This window comes from Schistocerca gregaria, chromosome 10, assembly GCF_023897955.1.
Source record: "Schistocerca gregaria isolate iqSchGreg1 chromosome 10, iqSchGreg1.2, whole genome shotgun sequence".
Lineage (NCBI taxonomy): Eukaryota > Metazoa > Arthropoda > Insecta > Orthoptera > Acrididae > Schistocerca > Schistocerca gregaria.
The window spans coordinates 183,251,419-183,277,637 of NC_064929.1; the positions used below are offsets into that span (position 1 = coordinate 183,251,419).

A 26,219-nucleotide genomic window follows, 5' to 3' on the forward strand; every position below is an offset into this window, starting at 1 on the left:
ACAGTTTGAGGCAGTCAACTCATCAGAATATCTGGGTGTAACAGTTCGAGGGGGTAGGAAATGGAATGATCACGTAAGTTCAGTCATAGGAAAAGCAGGTGGAAAACTTTATTTCATTGGTAGGACACTGGGAAAATTCAGTCAGTCCACACTAAAGAGATCACTTATGAAACACTTGTGTGATTCATCCTAAAATATTAATGAATACCAAATATGTCTAACAGGGCATACTGAATGTAGACAAAGTATGGCAGGTTTGTGAAAGTCTGAAAGACTAACTACAGTACACAAAAAGCCACTTAAGTAGTCATTCTTCAGTCAGTCCACACACAAATGGAACTGCAAGTAACTGTAATACATGGTGCAGTGGGAAGTACCCAGTCTCACATTTCAGAATGATTTGGAGAGTACAGATGTAGATTATATCTTAAACAGGGCATCAACACGCAGAATGCACAGTAACAAAAATGTGGTGATGTACCCCGTTTGTTGCAGCTCTTTTTAAGATATGATGAGTAAAGTGGCAGCTGGGAATCTGTTTAAACAAATCAAAATGTGACCAACTCTACACACACTTCAGTTAATTTGGCTATTGACCTCAATGATCTCCTTTGAAGGAAGACCTCATTTCATTTCATGAAGACATTGAAATGTCTTCCAGGTTTGCTAAGGAATAGTGGGAACAACTGACTACACCACATGTTTATAACTTTCATCTTCTCAATACCACTCCATAATTATATTAACCCCCCCCCCCCCCCCCCATCATTTGCAAGTTCTTCATCTAGGAAGAGAAAAAACAGGATAAAGAGTGAGAAAAACATCATCAGGGTAGTGGCAATAATTGAGACTTTTAATATGAGTGGAGCAGGGGTTCATAGCCAGTTTGGCCAGCCTGGTATATGTTTTCTGTGGCTTTTCTGAGGAGAACCCAGATCTTCCTTTGTACTTAGCACGGGGATGACCTCCATGCATGAGAGATATACACATGACAGGTTCCATTATCCATTTATTAAGGTGCAGAGTAATGACAAGCACATTTGAAAGAGAGCTGAAAGTGGAGCAACCACACTTGTGAACAACAAATGCCACTGCTCTTCCTCTCCCCCTATTGCCATTTTGTAAGCAGTTGATGTCCACATATCTTATAGAATAACTGTATGTTCTCTGTACATCCCCCTGTTTTTGCACTCCACAGTGCTGTTTCTGATGTATGGACCAGTATCCCCATCACTTTCTCCTTTGTGAAGACTTAAATGCTAGTTTCTTGTGCTCTCACTCCATAATAGATTGCAGAGAAGTTTGCAACTTCTTTCATCCTATGTCTCAGATACCTTTGACAAAAGAAATTTTTCACTCCTGGAGTTGAAAACAAATTAACCTCAGATCAGTAATTTTGTCTAAATTCACTGTAAAGATAATATCAGTATAGCATTTATGAATCGCTCCTAACAATAACTACATAGTTTTTAAGTAACTTTATACAACAGTGTCCAAAAGGTGAATCATAATCAAGAAAAAGAGAGCATCTGTCATGAACATAGTGTTGCAAGACTTAAAGAGCAAGGAAAAAGATAACTGCAAGACATACAGTATACATCAGTTTCCAATACATGTCACTAAAAACGTTCTGAAACTGGAGCTGCACATTTTTAAAGTACTGAAAGTGGGTCATACCTTCCACAATATCAAAAATAGTAACAGGAGACAGGAAAGGCCCAGACAAGGAGAGAAGATTATTCATCTTGGCTGTACACAAAGTGAAATTCTACATTCTTCAAACTTCCTATTTTGATACATCATTTAAAAAATTTTATTCTTATATTATTTTAGCTCTTTTTTCATATTCACCTCATACATAAATAGATCACCAAAATTATTAGACCAACTTTACTTTTATTCTTTGGTCAATGTTATATCCTTGCACATTTCCCACTTTATGTGCACAAACCAACTGTCAAAACACCAAGAACAATTACATCTTTGTGAACTGAAATGAATGGAGGAATGAAATGTGAAGACACTGTCAGTTTAGGCATATGGAAAGTTTTGTAGATAACCACCAGATGATGGCCTAAAAAGCCAAATAAGAAAACGAATTAAATAAATAAGAACACAAGTGTGAAAAAATACTGCATTCATTCTTGAAGTCACAATGTACAGACATGTTCTGTAGGATGAAGTTCAAGAGACCTCACTGGCAAGTCTCTGTGATGGATGCATTCGCCTACGGGAGATTCATCCACCAGAGTAACCCATACGGATGAGTGTATTGTCCATCAAGTGGAAGCCTGTATAAGCTACATCTCTCCAAGTTGCACAACTTGTTGCAGTGCCTCATACCACTAACGGTACTCCACCCACCATCAACAAATGTTTGAAGCTTCATGAGTCCATTCTTCATAATTCCTCCCCACATGAGGATGTCACCATCAAATTGGTATATTACCATGATTTTATCCAGGTATTGAACTTTTGCATGAAAAATATCATTTTAAAGTCTGGGGAAGGATTCATCCATAATCCAACTTCGCTGTTGCTGACTCCACAATGAACATCACTGTCTCTGTCTTGTTGTGAATAGGATACATACTGCCAGAGAATTAGATGTAATTTTATCAGTTGTCATTTTTGTTGTGATGTTCAAGTTTTATGCTCAAGTTTACATAATTTTCAACTGTGATTATGATTTATTGGCTGATTCTACTGTTTAAGCATTCGACATTTACAACTGTGGAGGATGCTGAATTGGTATTTGTGAGCAGGTTTTATAATGGAATCACTGTTGCTGCTACTTACAGAAAATACAATAGATGACTTCCTAACTACAGAGTCAGATTCGAGAGTGTTCACTCCTGTCTTCACTAAACAGCATGAGATTAGTGCAGTGCCCTGCAGTCATATTTAATTTGAACATTGTGTGGATGAGGAGAAAGTCATTGCCCAGGTGGTAGAACATAGTCCTTCAGCAAGTTCTCACAGAATCTCTACAGGTATTTGTGTTCCACATACAAGAAATGGTGAACATTACAAATGCATGTGCATTTGTGGAGACAAATTTTTATCAATAATTCTATGTTAATGTGTGGCATGGTATAATAGATAGTAAGTCGATTGGGACTGTTATGGTTCCACTTCATCTCACAGGGCTCCAGTATCTAGTATTTCCAGAAAATGAGCTTTCAGCCTTATTAGAAGAGATACCATTGGCTACAAGGACGAGTACACTCTTCCAGCATGATAGAGCCATTGTACATTCTATTTGTTAGCTAACACATCATCCAAATCTAAAACATTCCCTGCAAGCCGAATCAGCAGAAATAGTCACTTTTCTTGGCTACCTAGGTTCCAATGCTTAACACTTTCAGATTGTTGCCTGTGGGGATGATTGAAAAGTGGAGGTTATGAAGAAAAGGTAAACATAACATAAAAGCTCATTTTTTGGATAATGAATATTGCTGCCTTCTTGAAAGACTGCCAGGTTAATCTAGTTGTGGTGTCATCTGGTGAATTCAACAGTAATAAAGGTAACAGTGTGTGATGTGTGGCATGCAGGGTTTCAGGTACAGTTCTCAGTGTTAGTCCAAAGTGAGAAAGTTGTAGCCCAGATGGAGTAATATTCATACCTTTGAGGCCTGGGTGGTACAGGATGATGAACTTACTTGTGGAAGGTAAAGCTATATTGGTCAGAGGAACAGGAGAAGACTGCTCAGGGCATTAATCAACAAGGTCAGTGCTACAGTTGTGAGTGAAAAAAACCTATGAGAGATAATTAGTACAGTTATTGAGGGATTTGGTTTTAGAGCAGAAGCTGATACATAAGCTGTACAGAATGGAGCATTTGACATGGAATGGATAGCAGCTGTCGAGCCTGAGTTACTGTTATTTCTTGGTTAGTTTGATGTGGACTGTAGATTGGATGTAACTTCAGTGAGGTGTTGGTAACCCTCCAGGAAAGTGGCTTTGAATAAAGAACAGCCAGCAGAATTTGAGTTATTTCAAATGGAGTTAAGTTGTTGCAGGAAGTGGAGCAATAGTACAAGATAAATACAAGCTGCAAAAAGGTTGTAATTGAATCTGTACCAAACCAGAGGACACAGCTTTTGGAGCTTGGAAAATGCTTCTTTCATGTGATTTGTGAAATGGTCAATCTAAGACAGTGCAATCTTGATTCCCATTGCCTCTCTCCTTATATGTGTGTTCATCTCCAACTGTGGGAGACATCTTCTGAGGTAAAGTGGCAGATTGCAACCAGACCAGAACTTGAGAGGGTATCAAATACACAGGCAGTGTAGAGATCACCACAGTCCAGCACATGACATGAAGTTATCTATCTCTGGTAATGCCAACATTGTCAATTGGAAGTAATTAATAATCATTCTCATGGTGCAACATTGACACCTGAATTTTATTTGTTTTAACACCTTACTATTTTCTGTTAAAATTATTATGGTTTTTATAAATCTCAGTAGCCTCTATCGCGCACATGATAATGCAGTGTTTTCGATATGACATTCGACTTGCTGAATTTTATTTCATAATTACCCTCTTGGTAAACATGTTTCACTATGACTGATTTATCCATATGTCCCAGGCAGCAAATCCTCTTTTGTTCAACGAGACGGGTGTTAATACTTCTTTTTGTGGTCCCAATATAAACCAGTCCCCAACTACAAGGAATTTTGTATACACCCAGTGGTAGCCAAAGGCTGTTATATATCTTTTACTGATCTTGAACATTGTTTTATCTTCCTGGTTGGTCTGAAGATAGTTTTCACACCATAGTTGCTCAATACTTTCCAAATCCAATCTCCAATCTTATTAATGAATGGAAGGAAAATTCCCTTTAGGTGGCTGTTGTTCATTGTTGATCCTGATTCTCTCCCTAGAGCTAAGTCCTTGATCTATCTCCATGTTAGAATAACCATTCTTCTTGAATATTGACCATAGATGTTCAACACCATCTTTTAAATAAGTTGGTTTACAGATTTTGTACACCCTGTCCACCAAGGTTTTAATCACACCTCTTTTTTGTCTGGGACTGTAGATGGAGGTAATGGTCAGTATATGTGGCTTTTCTATATACTTGTGGCTTTTCTATACTCTCTATGGCCCAACGTCCTAACCCTTTGCTTGATAAGAGACAAATCCAGAAAATTCAGTTATTCTCTGTCTCCATTGTAATTGGATTTTCAGATTGATACTATCGAGATGTATCAGGAAGGTATCCAATGCATGTGCATCATGTGTCCATACTACCAAAGTATCACCGACATAATGGTGCTACCTGGCTGGTCTTTTATTAACAATCTGCAACACCTGTTGTTCAAAATTCTCCAAAAAGATATTGGCCACAGAAGGACTAATCCTTTGGGTACACCAGGTGTATATAAAATTCCTTATAACTATGGACTGGTTTATATTGTGACCATGAAAAGAAATGTTAATATCCATCTGGAAGACGAACTGACACCTAGGACATACAAATAAATTGGCTGTAGTGAAACACGTTCACCAAAAGAATGACCATGAAGTAAAATTCAGTGAGATGAGCATCATATTGAAAACATTGCATTAACATGTGCACACGTTTAGAGAGGCTGCTGGCATTTATAAATACCATTATAATTTAACAGAAAAGGGGAAGGCGTTATTAGACAAAATTTGGATGTCAGTGTTGCACAGTAAGAATGACAATCGATTACTTCCAATCGACAATGTTGGCATTGCAAGAGATAATATCACAGCCAATGTCATGTGATGCTCTGTGGTACCCTCTATACTGTCTATATATTTGGTGCTCCCTTGAGTTCTGACTGCAGTTTGCCTCTTTACCTATGAAGATGCCTCCCAAAGTTGGAGATGAAATGTTAAGAGAAACTTTTATACATCGACCATAGCCTATTTGCCCAGAAGTTTCAATTGAAGGAGAACTCCCTATTCTTTGGAGGCAGGTGCGAGACTTTGTTGTAAGGGCCCAAGGCATTTTAGGGTTTTCTGCAGCTTCATCTGGAGGGAAGAAATGGGTTTTGATGAACAGTTTCACATGTCAAAGTGTCCAAGAATTGATGAAGCCCATCTGTCGCTCAGTATCTGTGGTTGAGTACCACAGTAGCAGAACATCTGTCCACAGGAATGGTGATCAAAGTCTGCAGTCAGGTTTAAGGTTTCAGAGATATTTTTCAGGGGAACTGAGAGGCAATGCTGGAAGTTGTTCTGTTGTTTGAGGATTAGTGCTAGGAGATGAAGTGGTATTTCCACTCAATGCAAAAGGTGAGAGAGAGGAGATCCATAACTAGGTCAATTCCTTTCCCATTTTTTCTTGTTGTCTTAGCTCCTTTATAATGTGGAGTTTACATTTCTCTGGTGTTATCCTTTCTAACAACATTCTCAAGCTCTTCATTTACCTCAGTACTTCATTTTTTACTATTGTTTTACTGCTGTTTTAGTATCAACATTCTCTGTTCTTCTTCTTCTTCTTCTTCTTCTTCTTCTTCTTCATAATCTTCTTCTTGTCTGTTTATAATGGTTATTGTTTTCCAACTTGATCTGTTGTCAGCAATACCAACTGGGAATGCATTAGGCTCCTCACATGCAAGAGCCTTATGCAGGAATGTTAACCTCACTGGCATTTGCATACTAAGTACTTCACAACATCTGCTCTTCCCCTTAGTCCTGATCTCAGACTAAGTACTTCTATTTAAGTATTCCTTCAATACTCTTATCTTGTGCATTCAGTTTGCCCATGTATGTTATACTTTTTCATTTGGTCAGATATTTGGGACATTTGAACTCATGTCAGAGACAACTTAAGTGATTAGGGTTTTGTCATTACCAGTTGTGAGTAACTCGCTTCACCACTCTTTCTGGTGGAAGGAAAATCTCTGTTGACTTCTTCAACTTCCATTATTCTCGTTGGTCCTTATGGACTAACTGTGCAGATGCTCTTGTCCCTCTGCCCACTGGAAAGTCCCAATTTCAATAATGCGAATGTAAATTAAGGATTCATAAAAAAGACAAAAGCTTAGTCAGGTAATTTGCACATACAAAACTGTTCTGAAGAATAAAATGTTAAAGAAAATGAGGATGAAACTTAAAAAATAATGGCCTTTGCTATGCAGAGCTAAAATTTGGACACTTAAAAAACAGAGAAGTGATAAAACAAGGTAAGGAAATCAGATATACAGACTGAAATAAATGTATAGAGTTTCAGGGAAAAGTGTGTATCTCTCTCTCTCTCTCTCTCTCTCTCTCTCTCTGTGTGTGTGTATGTGTGTGTGTGTGTGTGTGTGTGTGTAATATTGAGAACACAACACGTATGCTGTTAAACTGGGATACCAACCTACCAGTAGGAAAGGCGTAGCATACTTGTTACTAACAGAACCAGCTGGATAGGTATTTTTTTTTAATGTATGCTACAGCAGTGGAGATACAGCAGTCTACCAAAGGTATGGAGTTGTCCCCCACTCTGCTAACTCATAAACAAGAAATGAGCTAGTGGGAATATTTGCAGGTACTTTTTGGATTAAACTTCAACCTGTTTTTGACATCTGAAGCTTAGGAGGTTTGAATTTCATCATGCTTTTATTAACTGACACATTCCACAAATCCCTTTACCTTTTGGGGAATCCCTAAGATGTATGAAATTATTGATGATATTCAGTCCCCATAACAGAGATGCCTCTGTTGGTCGTATCATTAAGGATAGGTAGTAGAAATTAATTGTCAGTGGCTCTCAAGACATCATATTTATATTTCAAAAGGCACAAAATTGACATCATAGAAAATTAGCAGAAAAATTGTTATTTTGAAGAAAGCTGTTGCTTTTTACTATCCAATTACTGTCCATTTATTTCCACATATTTGGCATTATGTAAGTTTTGCCAATAAAGGATTTTGATACTTAAGGATCTGAATATTGGCTTACTTACACTATCATTATTTTCTATAGTGCTATTAGTAATTTCCAATTATCAAGATATTTGGTTACACCCGACAGTCTGCACACTACATACTAAAATGTTTGTGTTGTGATCAAGAATGAAGTGTTCAGAGTTGTGGATCTGAGAGTGTCATTGTGGCATAGCAATATTTTACTTCACTGACCATTTTTGAGCTGTTTATTCATGGTCATTAGATGTTAATAACACTGTTTAACAAGTAATCGATATTTCAGAGAGTAGTGACCGTTGAGTGCTTTAAAAGTAAACTATGTCTGTCCTCTCATTCGTTGTTTGTATACACGAGTTCATAAGTTCGATGTGATTGTATGAAAGATACTGTTACAAGGACTACAGTCAGTGTCTGTCAAGCATATGTGTTTATTTGGTGGTCATCTCTGAATACACATTTCGTCACACAAAATCAAAAAATCTCAAAAAACAGTTCTCCCCTCATGAAATAATGTTGCTATCTCTCTTTCTGTGAACAGTTAAGTCAGCAGCTGCATCTTGTCATAGAAGAAATGAACTGGAATTGTCATTTCAAAGATAGGACAGAACTTTTTTTGTGTAGATAATCAAACAAAATTATCTTAGTGAGACTTTTTCAAACACGAATTGAAATGTAGGAATATATGTTTTGGTAATTAGACTTTTGTATGCTATTTGTGTAGTTCTTAGTATTTAGTTGTGTAGAATTAAAAACATGCACTATTAGTAGATGTTCTAGAAATAGGTCACCTGAGATAGGCTGTTACATATTTTGTTCACAGGGTGACAAAAACAAAAGGGACACATCAGCTCCCAACGAAATAGTCACCTGCACCAACTGTGGCCCCAACCCGTGCACACATTCTGCCAACAATGGCTGTGCTACTGAGGTATGTTGGCTCTATCCTGCATATCTAGGCTGATCAGATTTTGAAATTAATTTATGTATTTCATTTTTGGTTGACACAGTAGCTCATTTTTGGTTGACGCACTAGCATTTTTTCCATTTATAAAGCAGTGAAGGAATCATAAATGAATGAAATTCAGTTCACTTAATGGCTTCTAGAAATACAACAAATTAATTGCTCTACAGAACAATAAGATAGCAAGCACAGCAACAACAACTCCAATTTGTAGTGCTATTTAATCAAACTGGGTTTAAAAGTGTTTGACAAATGACATTACAGGCAACTTCTGTCCAACACAGAGTTCATCTGTGTTGTAAAAGGTTAAGTTCAGTGGTTTACACTATGAGCAAAGTCTTTCAGTAGGCCACATTTGAATTAATTGGTAGGCCATCATGCTGGCAGGATTCCTGAACACTTTATTGTAATGTGTAGATGAGCACGGGGATGACAAAATTCACCCTCAGTAATGTATTGAAGGAGCTTACAAGATCTCTGTAATGATCAGGTCCTGTGTATTAGCAGAATGTCAGGCTTTATCACAACCATTTTCAAGAAAGTAACCTCTTTGTGGGCTAGCATGGCTTCTGCACTCAGATTGACTAACTCTTCCTAATCATTTGGAGAGGGGGAGAAAAAAAGGCATAAGCCTATCAGCTTGTTTGCTTGTAAGCTTTTTGTGCTGTGAGTCAAATGTTTCAGTATATTATAAAAATGTGCACTGTGGTGACCTTTGATGCTTCAAAGTCCCATGTTGCTTAGCCCTGTGACACATCAACTCTACTGACGTCTTACAGTTTTTGTTCCACTGCAACTTCTATGACGACCACTAGCTGTTGAGAGTACTGATAATTCAGAGGAGTTGAAATGACCAAAGCTACACAACAGCTCTCCAGACTATCACAGCACACATTTGTTTGTCAGAGATGGTGTTCAGATCATAGCATCTCACTTGGCAATGACTGGTGTGTATGTTGAAAGAAAACCTGTTCCACAAGACTGTTTGTTGTCAACCCTAGATTCACTGTCTCTGATGTTGATTCCATTATGGCTCGAGACATTTTTGGGTTGGTGTCTGGTCTGTTGCACAAATAAATAGTTCATGCAGATTAGCGGTATAGCAAATGCCTCATTTCATTTGTTGTAAAAATGCTCATGATGAAGCTGTACAATCCATCACTACTATGCAGACGCCATGTTCATCAGTCTATGCTAATGCAACACTTTGTGATCCACTAACAGATTTGTCATTTATTCAGTTCTTTCAGCACAAGTCTACAGAACACACATTCATCACATGGTTTTGTATGCTCATGGGTTCTCTTGCCATGAGAAAATGAAAAATCAACTCACTCTAAGTTCTGTATCATACAACATAATGAAAACTCATGGTCTGTACAGTTTTATTGTTCTGTATACTCCTCTTGGCCATGGTGAAAGTACTTCATCCACAACTTAACTTGGAACACTGCACAGGGCACAGTGGGAGGAAAAAAAAGGTGCAATACTCTACATTCACTTTCAGCAAACCATGCATGAAGTGGCAAATTACATTGCACATAGTTTTCCACTTGTAGTTCCGAGGTAAACTTGATACATTAATGCTCTCATGTTACTGACCATACTGTTCCTATTGAAGGAATGGACACAATAAGTAGCAACAAGTTACAAGGACACTATGAGCTCCAATTTCATGATAGTGTATTATTATAGACTAACCATCTGCACTCTGTAAATCTCCACAAGTTGATCTTATTGTTTACACTTGTATTGACTATGTAGCAATGTTCAGCTGTGGCCAATTATAAATGCACTGCACATAAGTGTTCAGAGATATTTCTCAATCTATGTGTGTACTGAAACTTCCTGGCAGATTAAAACTGTGTGCCCGACCGAGACTCAAACTCGGGACTGTGTGTACTGTTCCCCGTCTGTACTAATCGTATAGTAATAATGCAACGTTTTGAATGACCGGTAAGTTTCACATCATTAGCATGCCGAGTTCCTTGTACTGAAATTTTGACAGAGAGTTTATGTATTTAGTGCCCATTTTATCACATTCATGATAAGGGACTTGTATTTTGACAAGGCAGTATAAAATTTTATATATAAATATGAAAAAAATTACTTAAATAAATTTCCTTAAAGATACAGTTAGGATTTTGGTTTGCATTCATATCAGTACTGATACTAATATAACAATGAAAATAGTCAATTATTGATAGCATAATCAAAACTGATAGATAAAACATCTACTAACCAAGCAGTGGCAGGGGAACACATACTACTATTACTGATACTAATTAAGAGAATGAAAATACTTGCAATATCAGGCTAGCCAAGAAAAGTTCACTATTTTTTCAGAACTGGCCTGCTCCACCATTGTAATTAGATAGATAAAAAAATCTACTCGCCAAGCAGCAGCAGGAGAACACACATATGAAGATGTTTAGATTTGCAAGTTTTCAGAGCCAGTGGCTACTTCTTCTAGCAGAAAGGTTGAAGGGTAAGGAAAGGGGTGAAGGAAAGGACAGGTGAGGTTTAGGAAAAGAAGAGAGTGCAGAAAAGTCTCCCAAAATCCTGGGTCAGAGGAGACTTACTAGATGAGATGAAAAGGAAAGGCTCAACTAGTTCGCTGTGCTGACATTCAGACTGTAGTTGGTAGATATTACAAGGAATTCATCTTTCTTTCCCTTTTGAGTGTTTTGAGCTACATCAGTTGATGATTTCCAATTTTCTACTGCAGAGGGGGCTCTTGGTGTCCTTTGGGTTATCTGTGGTGAAGGTGACAGGAAAGTAGGGACAAACCAGAAGGTGGCTAGCTTCTCTAATCGATACATATATGTGGGTGAGCATCCCTGGTATAATACCATTCATCTCCTGCCTGGATACATCCATCTTCAGTCAGTTCAAAGTCTTCCAAGGTGAGTAGGGTAGTTTACTAACCAGAAAGTGCTTCTCCACACACCTCTACATACTACTGCAGCTGGAGTTAGCATGACTTTAGAGATAATATGAGAGTCTCAGTGATGTGAAAAAGCCTCTTCCTGTATCACAGTCTTTGAGGCAGGTATCAGTCTCTGGAAAGAGGTTGGGTATTGTATCATTCAGTCACAGTGGCAGCTTATCTGCCATTCAGAGCTGGTGTTGCTTCCTTCTGTGACACACAGCTGATTTGAGGCATCCTGACACACATTGTGTGTCACTGATGGTGATATCAGTCTGCTTATTGTCGGGAAATAGTGCCTCCAAATTGAAGCTACGTGCTCAGTACTAGAAAGACACTGGGCTGTAGTGGTTTTTTCAGCTTTTGTGACTGTAGCTCTTGTGTCTGTTTGCAAATGATTGTGTTCCTTGCAGAAACTTTCTACTTCACATTCACTGCTGTTTGAATGTCAGATCCACATAACTCAAACCCTAAGTATCTCAGCACATTACACAGTTTGAACTCCTGCTGATCTCAATTCAGTCAGAGTCTTCTAGTAATTCCCCATTTTGAAGGTGGAATGTTCAGAGTTGGGCTTTGCTCAGGTTCATTTTGAGATGATTTTCAGTCATACATAGCAAGCTATTTGAGTGTACCTATTCAAATGTTGCTTCTTTGGCAACTGTGCCAGTATAATGGCTGATCTTTGCTGTTCGTTTTACTAAGTAATGTCAAGGGCAAGTCAATTCTCCTGTTTTCTTAATACAAGGTGATCAGGGTTTAGTGTCCCATCAGTGATCAGGTCATTAGAGACAGAGCAAGTGCTCAGACTCGAGAAGGAAAGTGGCTTTGTTCTTTTCATAGAAACCATTCCAGCTACTGCCTTAACAATTTAGTGGAGCCACAGAAAATTTAAATCTAGGTGGCCAGGGGGGGATTTGAACCATCTTCCTCCTGAATGCAAATTGAGTGTCCTACCATTGTGTCATCTTTCTCAGTGTGTGTGCTCTTCAATGCCTGTTCTTTAGTCAAAGGATGACATAGGTGTGCCTGGTTTAGCGGTTGATCATCAGTCTGATCAGATACAAAACTTGTTTGGAAATGATGAGGGTGAGGTGGGTAGGTTTTAATTAGTTAGCAATATTAATAAAAGGATAGATAGCTATTCACTATAAAGATGATACAATGAGTTGCAGAGTGTTACACTCTGAGCATTTGGCCAAAGCCTCCTTCAGAAAAGATAACACACACATGTTCACATGAGCAAGCACTCTTCATGCACGCGTGATAGATATCTCAGGGCTTCTTCAGCCAGAATGCAACTGTCATGTTGAACAAGAGTGACAATCTGGAGTGGTGTGGGGAAGGGGGAGGCATAGCAGGGTATGGGTGGAGGGAGAGAAGAGTGCTGTCTGGCAGAGCATGGGAGGACGAGGCTACCAAGCACATTGTTGGGAGGCTGTGAGGGAGGGGCAGTGGGGGTGGGAACGGGAAGCAAGAATGGAGAGGAGCAAGGAAGGGAAAAAGACTGGTGGGTGCATTGGCAGAGAGCAGCTCACAGTGAGGATGAAGGAATGTGAATTCAGGGGAAGTAATAGGACAGTGGGAGTGGAGGCTGTTGAGTGGAGGGTGTGGAAACAATGGTTTATCCTAATTTGAGGCCAGGATAATTTTGGGAGCACTCCCATTCTCAGTTAAGAAAAGCTGGTACTGGAAGAGAGGAACTGGATGGCTCAGATTTGAAGCAGCCATTGAAGTCAAGCACGCTCTCTCACAGGGTGGCCCATTTTGCTCTCGGCCACAGTTTTGCAGTGGCAATTTGTCGCAATGGACATCTGGTTCGTAGTCATACCAATATAGAAAACTGTGCAATGATTGCAGCAGAGTTGGTATGTAACATGGCTGCTTTCACAGATGGCCATCCTCTGATGGGTAGGAAAATCCTGTGACAGGGGTGCAATAAAAGTGCTGGGTGGATAGATTAGGCAGCTTTTGCACCGAGGTCCTTCATAGGCATACGATCTCTGTGGAAAGGGGCTAGGATTGGGAATAACTTAGAGACAGACTATGATGTTGTGTGGATTGGATGGGCAACACAACATCACTTTAGGAGGGGTGGGAAGGATCTTGGGTAGGATGTCCCTCATTTCAGGGTATGATGATAATCAAAGCCACTTTGAAGAAAGTGGTTCAGTTGTTCCAGTCTGGATGGTTTTGAGTGTCAGTTCCTTTGTAACTGGTTCTTGGGAGGATTGGGGGTGGATAGGGATATGGAATAGGAAATCTGTTTGTGGACTAGATGAGGCTGTCAGCATACTGGGCATTGGAGTTCTTGTCACTACAGATATGCCACTCCCAGGTGACTGGGATGTACGAGGTGTTTTTTTTTTTTTTTTTTTTTTTTGGAAGGGTTGGCATTTCTCAAAATGCAGGTGCTGTTGGTGGGTGATGGGTTTAATGTGGGCAGAGAGCTGAGTGGAGCCACCAGAGAGGACACGGTCAATATCCTGGAAGTGGTGTCTTGGCCCTGAGTCCAGATCATGAAGATATTATCAGTGAACCTGAACCATGCCAGGAGTTTTTGGGTTTTGGGAAGCAATGAAGGTTTCCTCTAGATGGTTCATAAACAGGTTGGCATAGCAGAGTGTCATGTGGGTGCCCATGGCTGTGCCAGAGGTCCCCCACCCCTTGCAGTTACTGTAATACACATGTCTCCTGTTCTGCTTCATGTCTAAGAGCAGCGAACATACTGTACCAATTCTCCCTCTGCCATGCATTTAGGAAGTCACTGGGCAAGGAATTATGGATTTAGCATTGAACTGTTCAGCAATAATGTGAAAGATGGGAATTGTAAGAAATACACTACATATTTGTTAAAAAATGTTAATAGTATATTCTATTTTTTGTGGGCAGAAATTTAGGTGCACGCTTTTCTTCTGGATTTTCTTGCAAAACCTGCCAAGAATATTACAGGAGCCAAAATCTTATATTTGAAGTATTTCACTCTCTGTATTACTCTACTGTTTTTACTCTCTATAGTTTCCTTAAAAACCATGGAAATTATTCCTTGATCTATTAACACATGTCCTATCATTCTGTGATGTTTAGTGTTTAGATGTTCAATTTATTTCTAAGTTATGGTGCTTTCAGTTGAGAAACTTATTTTTCTTGTTGAAGATGTGTTTCTAAAAGCCATTAACTAGAAAGGTTTAGTGCAGCAGGCATTTGCTGAAAAATTTCCAGAAACAGTTGTACATAATCACAATTCAGTTCATTGGCTTATTGAGAAATTTTGAGGGACACCTCAGGGTTAGATTCTGAATGAACTGGAAGACCACCTAAGCTAAATGAACATAATTTGTTGGATATTTTGGCTTCAAACAGCATAGCCCAGCAAAATCATTATCTAAGATGGCGCAAGAAAAAGATGCTGGACCTCCAATCATGTGTAAGTGGCAAGACAAACTTCAAAATTCTGCATGAATTAAAAGATGCATATCACATAAAGTGAATTTGTTATTTCAAATGGTTTATACATTTCCTTGATGTCACCTTCCATACAGACAAAGCCTGGTTCCACCTCTCTGGTCATGTTAGCACACAAAGTCCACCATTATGGTCGATGGAGAAATCTCGTGTTGTGCTTGAAATGCCATTGGATTGTGGATAGAAGTATCCAGAGAGTACATTATTGGACTTTTATTTTTTAGAGAAGCTTTGAACACTGAACATTGTTGTTTAACGATCTACAATTTCACTGGCTAACTAAAGGAAAACAAAATCAACTACTCTTGGTTGCAACAAGATGGTGTTGCTGTATACACAGCTAACACTATGGATCTTGTGGAAGAGCTTTTAGGAGAATGTGTCATCTCAGAAAACCTGTGGCTCCACCACGCACTGAATTGTGCTCCACCAGACTTCTATTTTTCAGGAGTAGCAAAATCTGTAGTACATTGAAATGGCCTGAGCACACTTTGTGACTAAAAAACTGAAATATCTGCAAATGTTAGAAGCATATTACAATCAGATGTGCAGAAAGTTTTTTCCAATAGTATAAAGTGGTTTCAGACTTGAGTAGCCACTAGTGGATGTCATTTCGTTCATACTTTGTAACTGAACAGCAACTTTTCGAACATTCTGTATTACATCATTGTGTTGAGGCATTTCTAGCTCACTTCTCCAGTGTGCACAGAAAGTGTCTCTTCCTCAAGAAGCTCCTTGTACTTCCTTAGAGTGATCTACTCAGCACAAGTGAGCCCAATAATGTTCTCATGAGTGCCCCTCAGATGACATCACAAAGATATTTTGTTTTTAAGCTCCACAAAGACTCTGAGGGATTAAACTTCAATGACCTGGTCCAGTTTTGCAGCATATTTATCCCATTGCATTCACTGAAACATGAAGTGCCTCTTAAAAGTTGCAGTCATTAGACAAACAGTAGCTGTCATAGTGAAGGTAAGTGAAATAAAGTTAACTGAACTCTTCTGTATTCCCTAGCTGTATATTGAATTCAAGCTTCTATGAAATGTACTCTCACACAAAAGTTAAAAGTTAGATCTTTAGAAGAGATACTGCTGCCTGGATGCAAATCACATCAGTTTGACAAGCACCTAAGTATTCCATGACCACCTTGTGATGAAAATACTTTTTCCTGTATCTTTTCTCGCTTCATATTTGTGAAAATGCTTATATTGGTTGATATGTGCTATGTCGTAGGATTAAAAGTGATGAATATAATGCTTATGCAATCTTCGTGTGTTTAATCCATTCTTCCACACTATTTGTTCCATAATATACAAGTTGTATAACTGCATAACTACTTCAGTTGCACGATGCACAGATGCATGCTCCAGCCCTCGCCCCTCTGTGCCCAATGCTCGGCAGCGATGCTACACGTGCCTACACATTGTGTATTGTGACAGCGTGGGAGGGGGAAGAATAGGGGGCACATTGTGAGCTGTACTTACCTGAACAGGCAGGCATGTGAGGGTAGCTGATGTTCTTGCACTTACAGTAGCTTACTTACTCACCTTCACCCATTATAACAAAGCTACTAATATGCAAGAGAGCTGGAGGTAACAGCTAGTCAGTGATAAGATTCGATGATGACGTCTGTTCCCGGTAAAAGTGAGGAAGATTTTCAGGACTTGTTGAATGAAGTGAACTGTCTAATGAGCACATACTATGGGTTGAGAATAAACTGAAAAAAAGATGAAAATAATAAAGAGTAGCAGAAGTGAAATTAACAGTTAACTTTAACATGAAAACTGGAGGTCACAAAGTTGACAAAGGGAAAGAATGTTGCTACCTTGGAGGCAAAATTACATGTGGCAGAAGAAGCAAGTATCAAACATCAGTCCTAATTTTAGGAAAAACTTTCTGATAATGTAGATTTGGAGCACAGCATTCTGTGAAAGGATATCAAGGAATAACTCCCATGATACTTAAGGAAACTGTAGATAGTAAAATTTGTAGAGGAAGACAGAGGTTGGAAAATGTCTAACAAATAACTGAGGACGTAGGGTGTAGGTGCTACTTTATGTTGAATAGGTTGGCATGGGGGAGGAATTCATGGTGGTCTGCATCAAACCATTCAGAGGACTGATGAGAGGGAAACAGGTGGGGAAGGAAAGAATAAATGAAAAGGAAATTCAGAAACAGTACTCTTCTGTCTTTGAAAGTATCAGATACACCAATGCCTATCACATCTGTTGGAAAGAAGTTTGTTCAGATGAAAAGGATGCCATATTTCTCCCACAATTGTCTCCTCCTCCATTACTGCAGCTGCTGCCACAAATACAGATAATTGTCACTTTCTGTAGCCCATCATCGCCATCAGTCAGTTTCTCATTACCAAAGATTCATCATTGTCACACTGTTACTTCTGAAGTTTTGGTAGCTATTATGTCTTTGGACGTCCATTTGAAATTATGAGTCTATTTTTATGCACAATATTTCAGTTACTGGACATAATGCTGTAAGCTTTCATCTTAGTTGCAATCATTTGCCAGAACTTGATCAGATTTTGGGGTATTGTCGATTTCACACTTCTTTTATACCCAATTTTAACTCTTGGGACAGACTGCACTCTTTCTTACAAGTTTACTCTGATGTTTCGTGAAGTGTAACGCCATTGACAACTTGTTAAGGTCTCTCAAGACACAGTCAATTACTGTAAATAGCTACTGACTTAGCGGAACTGTAGTCATTGACTACTGGATATTCTTGCAAAACATGCCAGTCTTAGATTTTAGATATATTGTGAACTGACATGTTTTACAGTAAAAGTATACATTTCTGTATCCTGAAAATTTTGAACTGTGAATTAATTATTCTTGATAAGGAAAGATGCCACTCATGATGTAGCAAAGATGCTTAGTTGACTCAGCATCTATGCTGTATGGCGAGTAGCAACTTTCCTTCTCATAATATTGTTACATTCCATCCTGGATTTTCCATTGTTTGATTAGTTAATAACTCTTTATTTTTGAAAGTTTTTTTTATTCTACTGAGCTACAAAATTCTAAAATTTTGAAAGAATACAAAATGTTTGTTGCATAGTAGAGATTTAGGACCTTTAAATTATTGATAATATCAATTCTCAAAAGAAAAAAAAATCCCTATTAGCAGGACTGAACTTCAGTGTGCATGTGTTTTCAATAAAGCTTAAATTTTTAATATTTCCTTAAATACAATATTTATACCACTGGAAAACCCAGGATGGAATGTAACAATATTATGAGAAGGAAAGATGCTTCTCACCATATAACAGAGATGCTGTGGACTGCAGTCTCAGGCAAAGTGTGGTTTCAGTTGCCTGAGACTGCAGTCTTATGTGTGAGTTGCATTTACGTGAGTGAGTGAGTGAGTGAGTGAGTGAGTGTGTGTGCGTGTGTGCGTGCGTGCGTGCGTGCGTGTGTGTCTGCTGCTGACAACGGCCACTGCCCGAAAGCTGTAGGTGTGAAAATATTTTTGCTGTGCCTATCTGTGACTCAGACTCTCCACTATATGGTGACTAGAAACTTTCATCCTCGTAATAAATATTTATATCATTATCACCAGGCACTTATGATATTTCGTGTACAGTAAAAATTGTAAAAATTTAAAAATAATTTTTCAATTTCATATACTTACAATGTGTGTACTAGGTACGTAAAAGGACGAAATAGTATTAATATTAGGAGAGGTAGCAGAGCAAATAGAGTTGTTCCGTCCAGCTGTTCTGACACTGACCACATTTAAAATGTAATCTCTGTGGTACATGAAGTCAGTTGTCAAAATATTGCACATGAAAATAACACAGATGGACATTCACAGACTTTTTGGCCATAGATGGAGTATTTACAATAGCAATGTGAATTGCAGTGTATGAGGTTAAATAATATAAAGTAGTAGCAGGAATATATCATCCGAATTATTGGAATAACCCCTGTCACAGGTATTGCATCTGAAGATCATACATGAAAAAGGTAAGGCTAAAGTTCTTGTTGAAGAGTCAAAAGATGGATGCGAGAGAGAAACAGAAATTTCCTGCACTTTTGATCTTCATGCTTAGCCAGAATCAAAATTTTGTTGTTACTGACAATAAAACATTTTAATATTAATTAGTTATTATATAGTTTATATTCACCTCATTTTGTGTTGTGCATGTTGCAGCAGCATGCTCTTCCATAATGAAAGCTGACTGATCACCACATCACTTTGACAATGCCTGATGCAAAGCTACAATTTTTTTTTTATAGTTGTGAAAGTGTCGATTGTTCCTGTGTAAACTGTATAAGGTCCTATCTCTGATTTCAGGTCCGCAAAAAGGAACCACCTCATCCCATCAGAGTGGCAAAAACAATAGACGTGATTGCGAGGGTGACCTTCCCCATTGCATATGCAATATTTCTCATATTTTTCTTTGTACATTACAAAGGGTTCTCCAATAGTTCAGAATAAGCTAGACTGCCAGTTTGGAAACCGTGTGTTCTATAAGATGCTGTTGCTGCAGCAACAACAACATGAGTGCTTTGGCAGGTAATGGCTAATGAGTGCTGAGCTGAAGAGTATAATTAATTGGTGCTTTTGGGGAAAAAAATGTACCCTGAAGTTTTAATTTATTGCTTATCTGTGAAGTGATCAGAGCCTCTTCTTCTTTTTTGTTGTTAATGAACACAACAGCTACAAGAATTACGATTCTGATTTTGAAGATGGTGGGTGACTACTGAGACGCTTGGTCGCTATCGTAGTAACTGCTGAGTCTCGCGAGAAACGTTTCATCTTAGGGAAGTCTGTGTAAATGACTGTTAGATATGTGCTCAGTGGCTTGCCTGATGAACTGATTGTAAACTTAACTGCCAACTATAATGAGACTTATTCTGACCTGTGGTTAGCTTCATTACAAGAAGAAAGAAACCTAATAGGGTCGCCGTATTTCCAACTCTTAAAATCTGGTTGTGAGTGACACAGTTCTATCATTGTTGCAGGATTGTTTTGTCTGCAGAATGTGGTGTACATCAAATCACACATTTTCTCCACTGACATGGTGGGTTTTGTAGCTATTTTTATCATTAGTGTTATTGTTGAATGACATTTATGACATGTTGATTTTTTAAAAAATACATTTGAAAATTTTTAAAACATCTTGACTGGTAAACTTTGATGTTTTTGTACATAGCATACCAATTTACAAACACCAATCATCATAGGTAACAATATTCTGTTTACCAGATTTTGATATATCAGTAATGCCTATAAAAATAACTACTTTCTTTATTATTGTGTAGACTCACTGTAGTTAACACAGAGTTTGAACAGTTTATTAAGCTTTAAAATGGGATTAAGGTGATATATTAGTGATACATTTGCAGCTTAAAATCAGCTTGTAACCATTCCTCAGACCATTGATTAAAAAAAAATAGTAATTTTTGAAACTTGCATTAAAAATCTCGATGGCTTAGCAAGTGTTGCAAAATTATGGGAAGGTTTGGAGTTTGAATGTTGTATATCAAATGTGAAGATGAATAGTTGCCAGAAATGTTTCTGAAATATGTGCATCTAAATTACATCTCTTTGCAGTAAATGCACTGTTGTTAACACTGAAGGTCTGCACGTCTTTCTGGCATAGAAGGTCAAACTAGGAAGCAGCAGCGGTATAACTATCAGTGGAAGTAGCTTATTGCTATGGAAAATCATTTCCCTTTCCTTGGAAACATGAGTCGCTTCACGTTTCACGATGATTCTTGAATTATTACAGACTTTCAGATAGCCCTGTCACATTCTTTTCTGTCACTGTACAGTCTGATGATCTGTCCTTTCACAACAGTTAGATATTGCAGAAAACAGTTGTGCATAAACAAATTTAGGGAGTGGAGTGACTGAGAGAAATGGGGGTACAACATACTTTGCAGAAGACACAGCTCTACACATACATAAAAATAAAATTTCTTTGGTGAGGTATAAGAATTTTTTAACACATGAACTACAATTGAAATTCACTATCTTAGTTAAGCATGTGCATTAACAATGATTTTATTAGTTTTATTGAAATTTATGAGGCTCTCCACTTTTGGCTAGTTGATGAATGACAGATCAATAATTGTTTATGGATGGGTGTATTGGCTGGTGGGTGTTGTAAAATGTCCATACTACATTCATCGGACATTATTCAGAAATAACTACATTTGTACAACAGCTTTCATTGCATCTTTCAAAAAATGTTTCACATTCATTTCTACAGTTGCTTAAATTTTCTGCTGTATTAAAATTACCAGCTTTTTCTTCTTTTGTGTCTTTAATTAATTCATTCACTCTTTCTTCATTTTTAATGAGACTTGAGTTCTCAAGGGTATTTACTGTTCACAGCTATAACATCATTTTTATCCAGTGGGAACTAGTTACTGAGAAAGATTTTTTGCCAGAATTTTCTAAACAAATAGCATAACAGTATTTTGCTTACACAAATCAAATTAGTGATGGCACAAAAGTGAAAGGCAGACCTTCAGTTAAATGGTGCAGACTATTACTGCAATAATGCAACAGAGAAGATAGTTGGAGGTAGCAGATTCATTCTTCTTCTTTTTTTCAGTTCTAGACTTATTAACGTCTTTTGTATCGTGTTTATGTGTGCATCTTCATTTTGAAGCACTGTTTCTGCTCTTTGATGTGAGTTTATATCCCCAGTATCATTTCCATCATTCCATTGTTTGATTCTGTCAAGTGTTTTGTCATGACAGAGCCTAGTTATTTGTGTTAAATAATATTTTGTGCATTGTCATTTACCCTGTTTCATAGTATGTTCCTTTGTCCTGTTCTGAGTAGTTCTTCACAGCTTATGTTTATATACAAACAGAGACATAAAATGTATATTTGTATAACATACCTGCCAGAATATTTTTATTTGTAATGTTGAAATATGTGATGTGATATGATATGACAAATGTGACATAATTTGTGAAAATGTTTATATTGAAAATTGTCTTTTATCTAGAGTGGAAGGAAGCATTGAGGTTACTTCAGGTTTTAAGCATATACATCTTTGAATAATACTGAGCAAATGATGACAGCTTTTAATTTTGAAGTTAACTCTATATCAGTCTCTATGAAATTTGTTCCTGTAAATTTGTGATCATGTCTCAGAACATGACACCATCGAAAAATATTCACACTTGTAATTCTAGCATGATAGAACGGTGCTCTTGAAACAGGAGTGGAAATATTCTTACTACAAGTTTACTGGACAGTCTCTGGACCAACACAAATATTATGTATCCTGCACTATTTTCAGATCTCAGAAAGTTATTGCACTTCTCTTGGGCTTTGAAACAAAGTAGAAGTTCACTGCTTAGCATGTAGTTATAGATAGTGGAAGATATTTGCTTTGAGGTTTGAAGTGTTTCTGCTACTTGTCATAGCACTGATGTGGCAATGAATTAAATACAGAATTAAAAGGAGTTACTTAATTCAGATACAAAAGATTGGTGAAACGGCAAAAAAAAATAAATCTAAATTGTACATTTCTCAGTGAAAAGAAACATCTGTTGTACATACCATCTCATTTATTTCTCCAATACTTATGCTTCAGGTTCCATTGTGAGAAACTGCATCCTACATACCATAATTTTGCCAATTTATATAAGATTTTTTTAGGTCCTAAATAAATGTTATTTTATTTTTAATTTTGGACAGAAGTTGGAGCCCACAACTGAATAATTGCATCAAAACAAAACAATATACCTTAATTAGAATGTTCCAGTTTTAACAACAGAAGCCTTTCATAGAAGTTTTCCATTGCAGCTTCTCATTTGCAAAATATATTTCATACTGAAAGTATGCATGTAAAAACTGACAATGTGCAATTGCTTAAATTAATCGTAAAAATGTTTAAAATTTTTATAGGTTCTTATGTATTTAAGTTATGCTGTTGTAATCAAAAGATGTGGATCCCTGTAAGAATGGCCTCACTGTTTACTTAAGTGGTTAAGATCCATTAGCAGCTCATAACAGCTCTACATCTACATCTACATCCATACTCCGCAAGCCACCTGACGGTGTGTGGCAGTGTGAGCTCTCCTCATGTACATTCAACAAATAGTATTATTAGTAACTGACTTCACACACACACACACACACACACACACACACTGATTTACATTTTGCAACCCATTATGGAAAGCATGGTTGCATGCTGCTTACTGCAGGTTCTGTTCTTATTCAATTCATCCATTCAAACTATCTAATCCACTAAGAACAAGCACTGAATGTTGGTATCCCCATATTGTAACAATATCATGGAACAATTTAGAATATGTGCATCTCTTATGGCAGATGTTGTTTTAAATTCATTATGCCTAAACTTCCCTGGCTTAACTTTATTCAGCGTGAAGTGATATTCTTTTCCTACAATACCCTTAATACTATGCACATGTTGGGCATTCTTGCTGTATTTGTGCTGCCCATAACAGGATTTAAAGCAAAAGATCCATGTCCCAGTCTAATCATTGTACCAAGTTGTTGTTGCCATCTTCAGTCCAAAGACTCGTAGCTTTCCATACATCAATAGAGCTACGTTTCCTCAGGAGATGTAACAGCTTGCTTTCAAGTGTTCCAATGAACCAAAGCAACAATGCAAATTGTTACAAGGACAGGTCAGTCAATCATCAAGACTGTTGCCCCTACAGCAATGGCTGCCACTCTTGATGAACTTCAAAATTGGTCTAGCTTCTCCACAGGGTGCAGATGCACTTACAACATGATGATACTCACTCCTGCTCTCCACCCCCCCCACCCCCACCCCCCACCCGGCACCCCCCAACACCAAAGTGCAATTCTCTTTCTAGTATCACACTGTTGAAGTGCACATGTATTGTTAAAAAAATTAGAAGTAATGTTGCATCTTTCAAGACCTAGTGTGCCATTTACAGAACCTATACATTGTAATTTGTTAGGTCTGTGTTGTTAAAGCAGTTTTCAAGCAACCATCATCCGGAAGCATATCATATGACTTTTTGAATATATCTTAGTTCATGTTCTTTCATCATCATCGAATCACAGTATTTTGTTATGGAATGCTACTTTCTCTTTTCTTGTATTATATCTTTTATGCTGACTCCATCTTTGTGCATCCTTTGCAATGTAAGTATTATTCCCCTTTTTCCTACAAGGAACATGTGCCTCTTCCTTAACACAGAGCCAAATATGAAACTATTATTAAATTCATACATTTCCTTTCAGTTTTCTCCATTAAGTGCTTTTAACAAAAAAGGTCATTTTGAATGGGATATTTTTGTTTCCTTTGAGTTCAGCTGTAAATCTCAGCATGGCAATTCATAACTTGCTATACTATTACAGTAGAAATGTCTGTTGTAACCACTTACATTTTAAAAACTAAGTATTCACAAGTAAAAGATCTTGCTGAACATACTGATCACTTATTGGGCATTATCCAATATATCAGTTGTGAGAACTATCAGAATTGTTACAGTGTCCAAATTTACTAAACGCTATACATTTGATAGTCCTCCTTGTTATGCTTCTCATTCTGTTCTGTTCTGCCTAGTTACCATAGTATGTGACACACTTCTAATGGTAGTATTGCTCTTTGCATTTAGATATGATTTGCATTGCATGAATGCTAATGTGGTTTACTGACTCCTTGTAAAGCTGTTACTTAGGTCTTGATCAGTGAAGCAATTTCTCATTTAATATTCTCGTTTAATATTCTTCCTTTGTAGACAGTGTTTGGGTCACACTTTGTAAGAGAAGAACCTTATCGCCTGAAAATGGAATTTAGTCCTACTACATTCTGACTTTGTTTTCATAAGTATTAGTCTGTGGATCTCTCCTCCATCACCCTTTCACCCCATTTCTACCTCATCAGTAATAATCAACATCTGTAACTAAATTTGATAAGATTGTTACTCACTTGAAGCCACTGCTCAGTTATGGCATATCACACACAAACAGTAATTCCATTGAATCGTGTCCACTTCTTGCATCATGTGTGACATTATTTCTATCTAGTGTAACAAAGGGTTTATTTACTTCTTCATATTCCAAACAAAGAAGCAACTGTTTCACAGGTAGTGATGTATTTTCTCCAACATTCTACCAAGTGATGCTTCACCAACTAAATGTTTCTCAGTAGCGCACTATCGAGGAACATTAAAATCCAAATTCACTATGAATGACTGTTCTTTTTATGATTGTCTAATTTAATTGATAGTTATGATGAAATAATTGAGCTGTATCACTTGTTTGCAGACAATTTTATCCTGTTCGCTGTTTGCGGGTTATTGGGTAAATCAGTAGGGAAATATAAACTGAAGTCGATGAGTGCTAAAATCTTATATGAGTTACACTGTGAGTGCTGAGTAATGAAGAGGAATATAGTGAAATACACAGGAGGGCCACAGAAAGAGAGAGAGAGTGATGGGAGGGCATACAATTTGGAAAACATGGGTGCTTGTAAACACATTCTGACTTAAATATAAACTTTATGCAATACCAGTATCTTAAGGTATATTCTTTTTCTCAGAATAAAAATGTGTAGCTGGAGTTAGCATAACTGTGCAAAGTGCTCATGTTTCATCGCATGTAAACATTTTGTTTATAATATAAGATAAACTGATATTTTCATCACTAGTCTAATTTTGTCCTATGCAATATTTGATAAAAGTACATTTATTGAATGCAAGAGCAAAACACCGAAAACAGTTGGTATTTTCAACAGCGAGTGACGATAGCTGGTGTGCTGTCTTCAAAGTCAGAGAGACATCCCAGATGAGCTGTTCAGCCTAGCCATCAGAAATAGATGGTTTTCTGTGTGTCACTTTAAATTTTACTGAAAATTTCCAGATTCATGGTTAAAATGCAGACTGTAATACATTCTATTCTAGTTGTAATTATAATATGCAACAGGTGGGCAACGAAATTTGTTATTTTGTGAACAAGAATATTGCATTGTGTTTG

At 37.6% G+C, this 26,219-nt stretch overlaps 1 protein-coding gene across 7 annotated transcripts in view; it reads left to right on the plus strand.

Annotated features, from left to right (window-relative positions):
- The window catches only part of LOC126293306 (glutamate-gated chloride channel), a 1,510,688-nt gene extending 1,490,296 nt beyond the window's left edge, over positions 1 to 20,392 (plus strand). For all 7 annotated transcript variants that reach the window (XM_049986444.1, XM_049986443.1, XM_049986446.1 and 4 more), the window contains 2 exons: positions 8,714 to 8,821; positions 19,566 to 20,392. In XM_049986444.1, the coding sequence (XP_049842401.1) occupies positions 8,714 to 8,821; positions 19,566 to 19,709 (252 nt within the window). In that variant the 3' untranslated portion in view covers positions 19,710 to 20,392. The remainder of the gene's footprint in view (positions 1 to 8,713; positions 8,822 to 19,565) is intronic.
- The last annotated feature ends 5,827 nt before the right edge of the window (positions 20,393 to 26,219 follow it).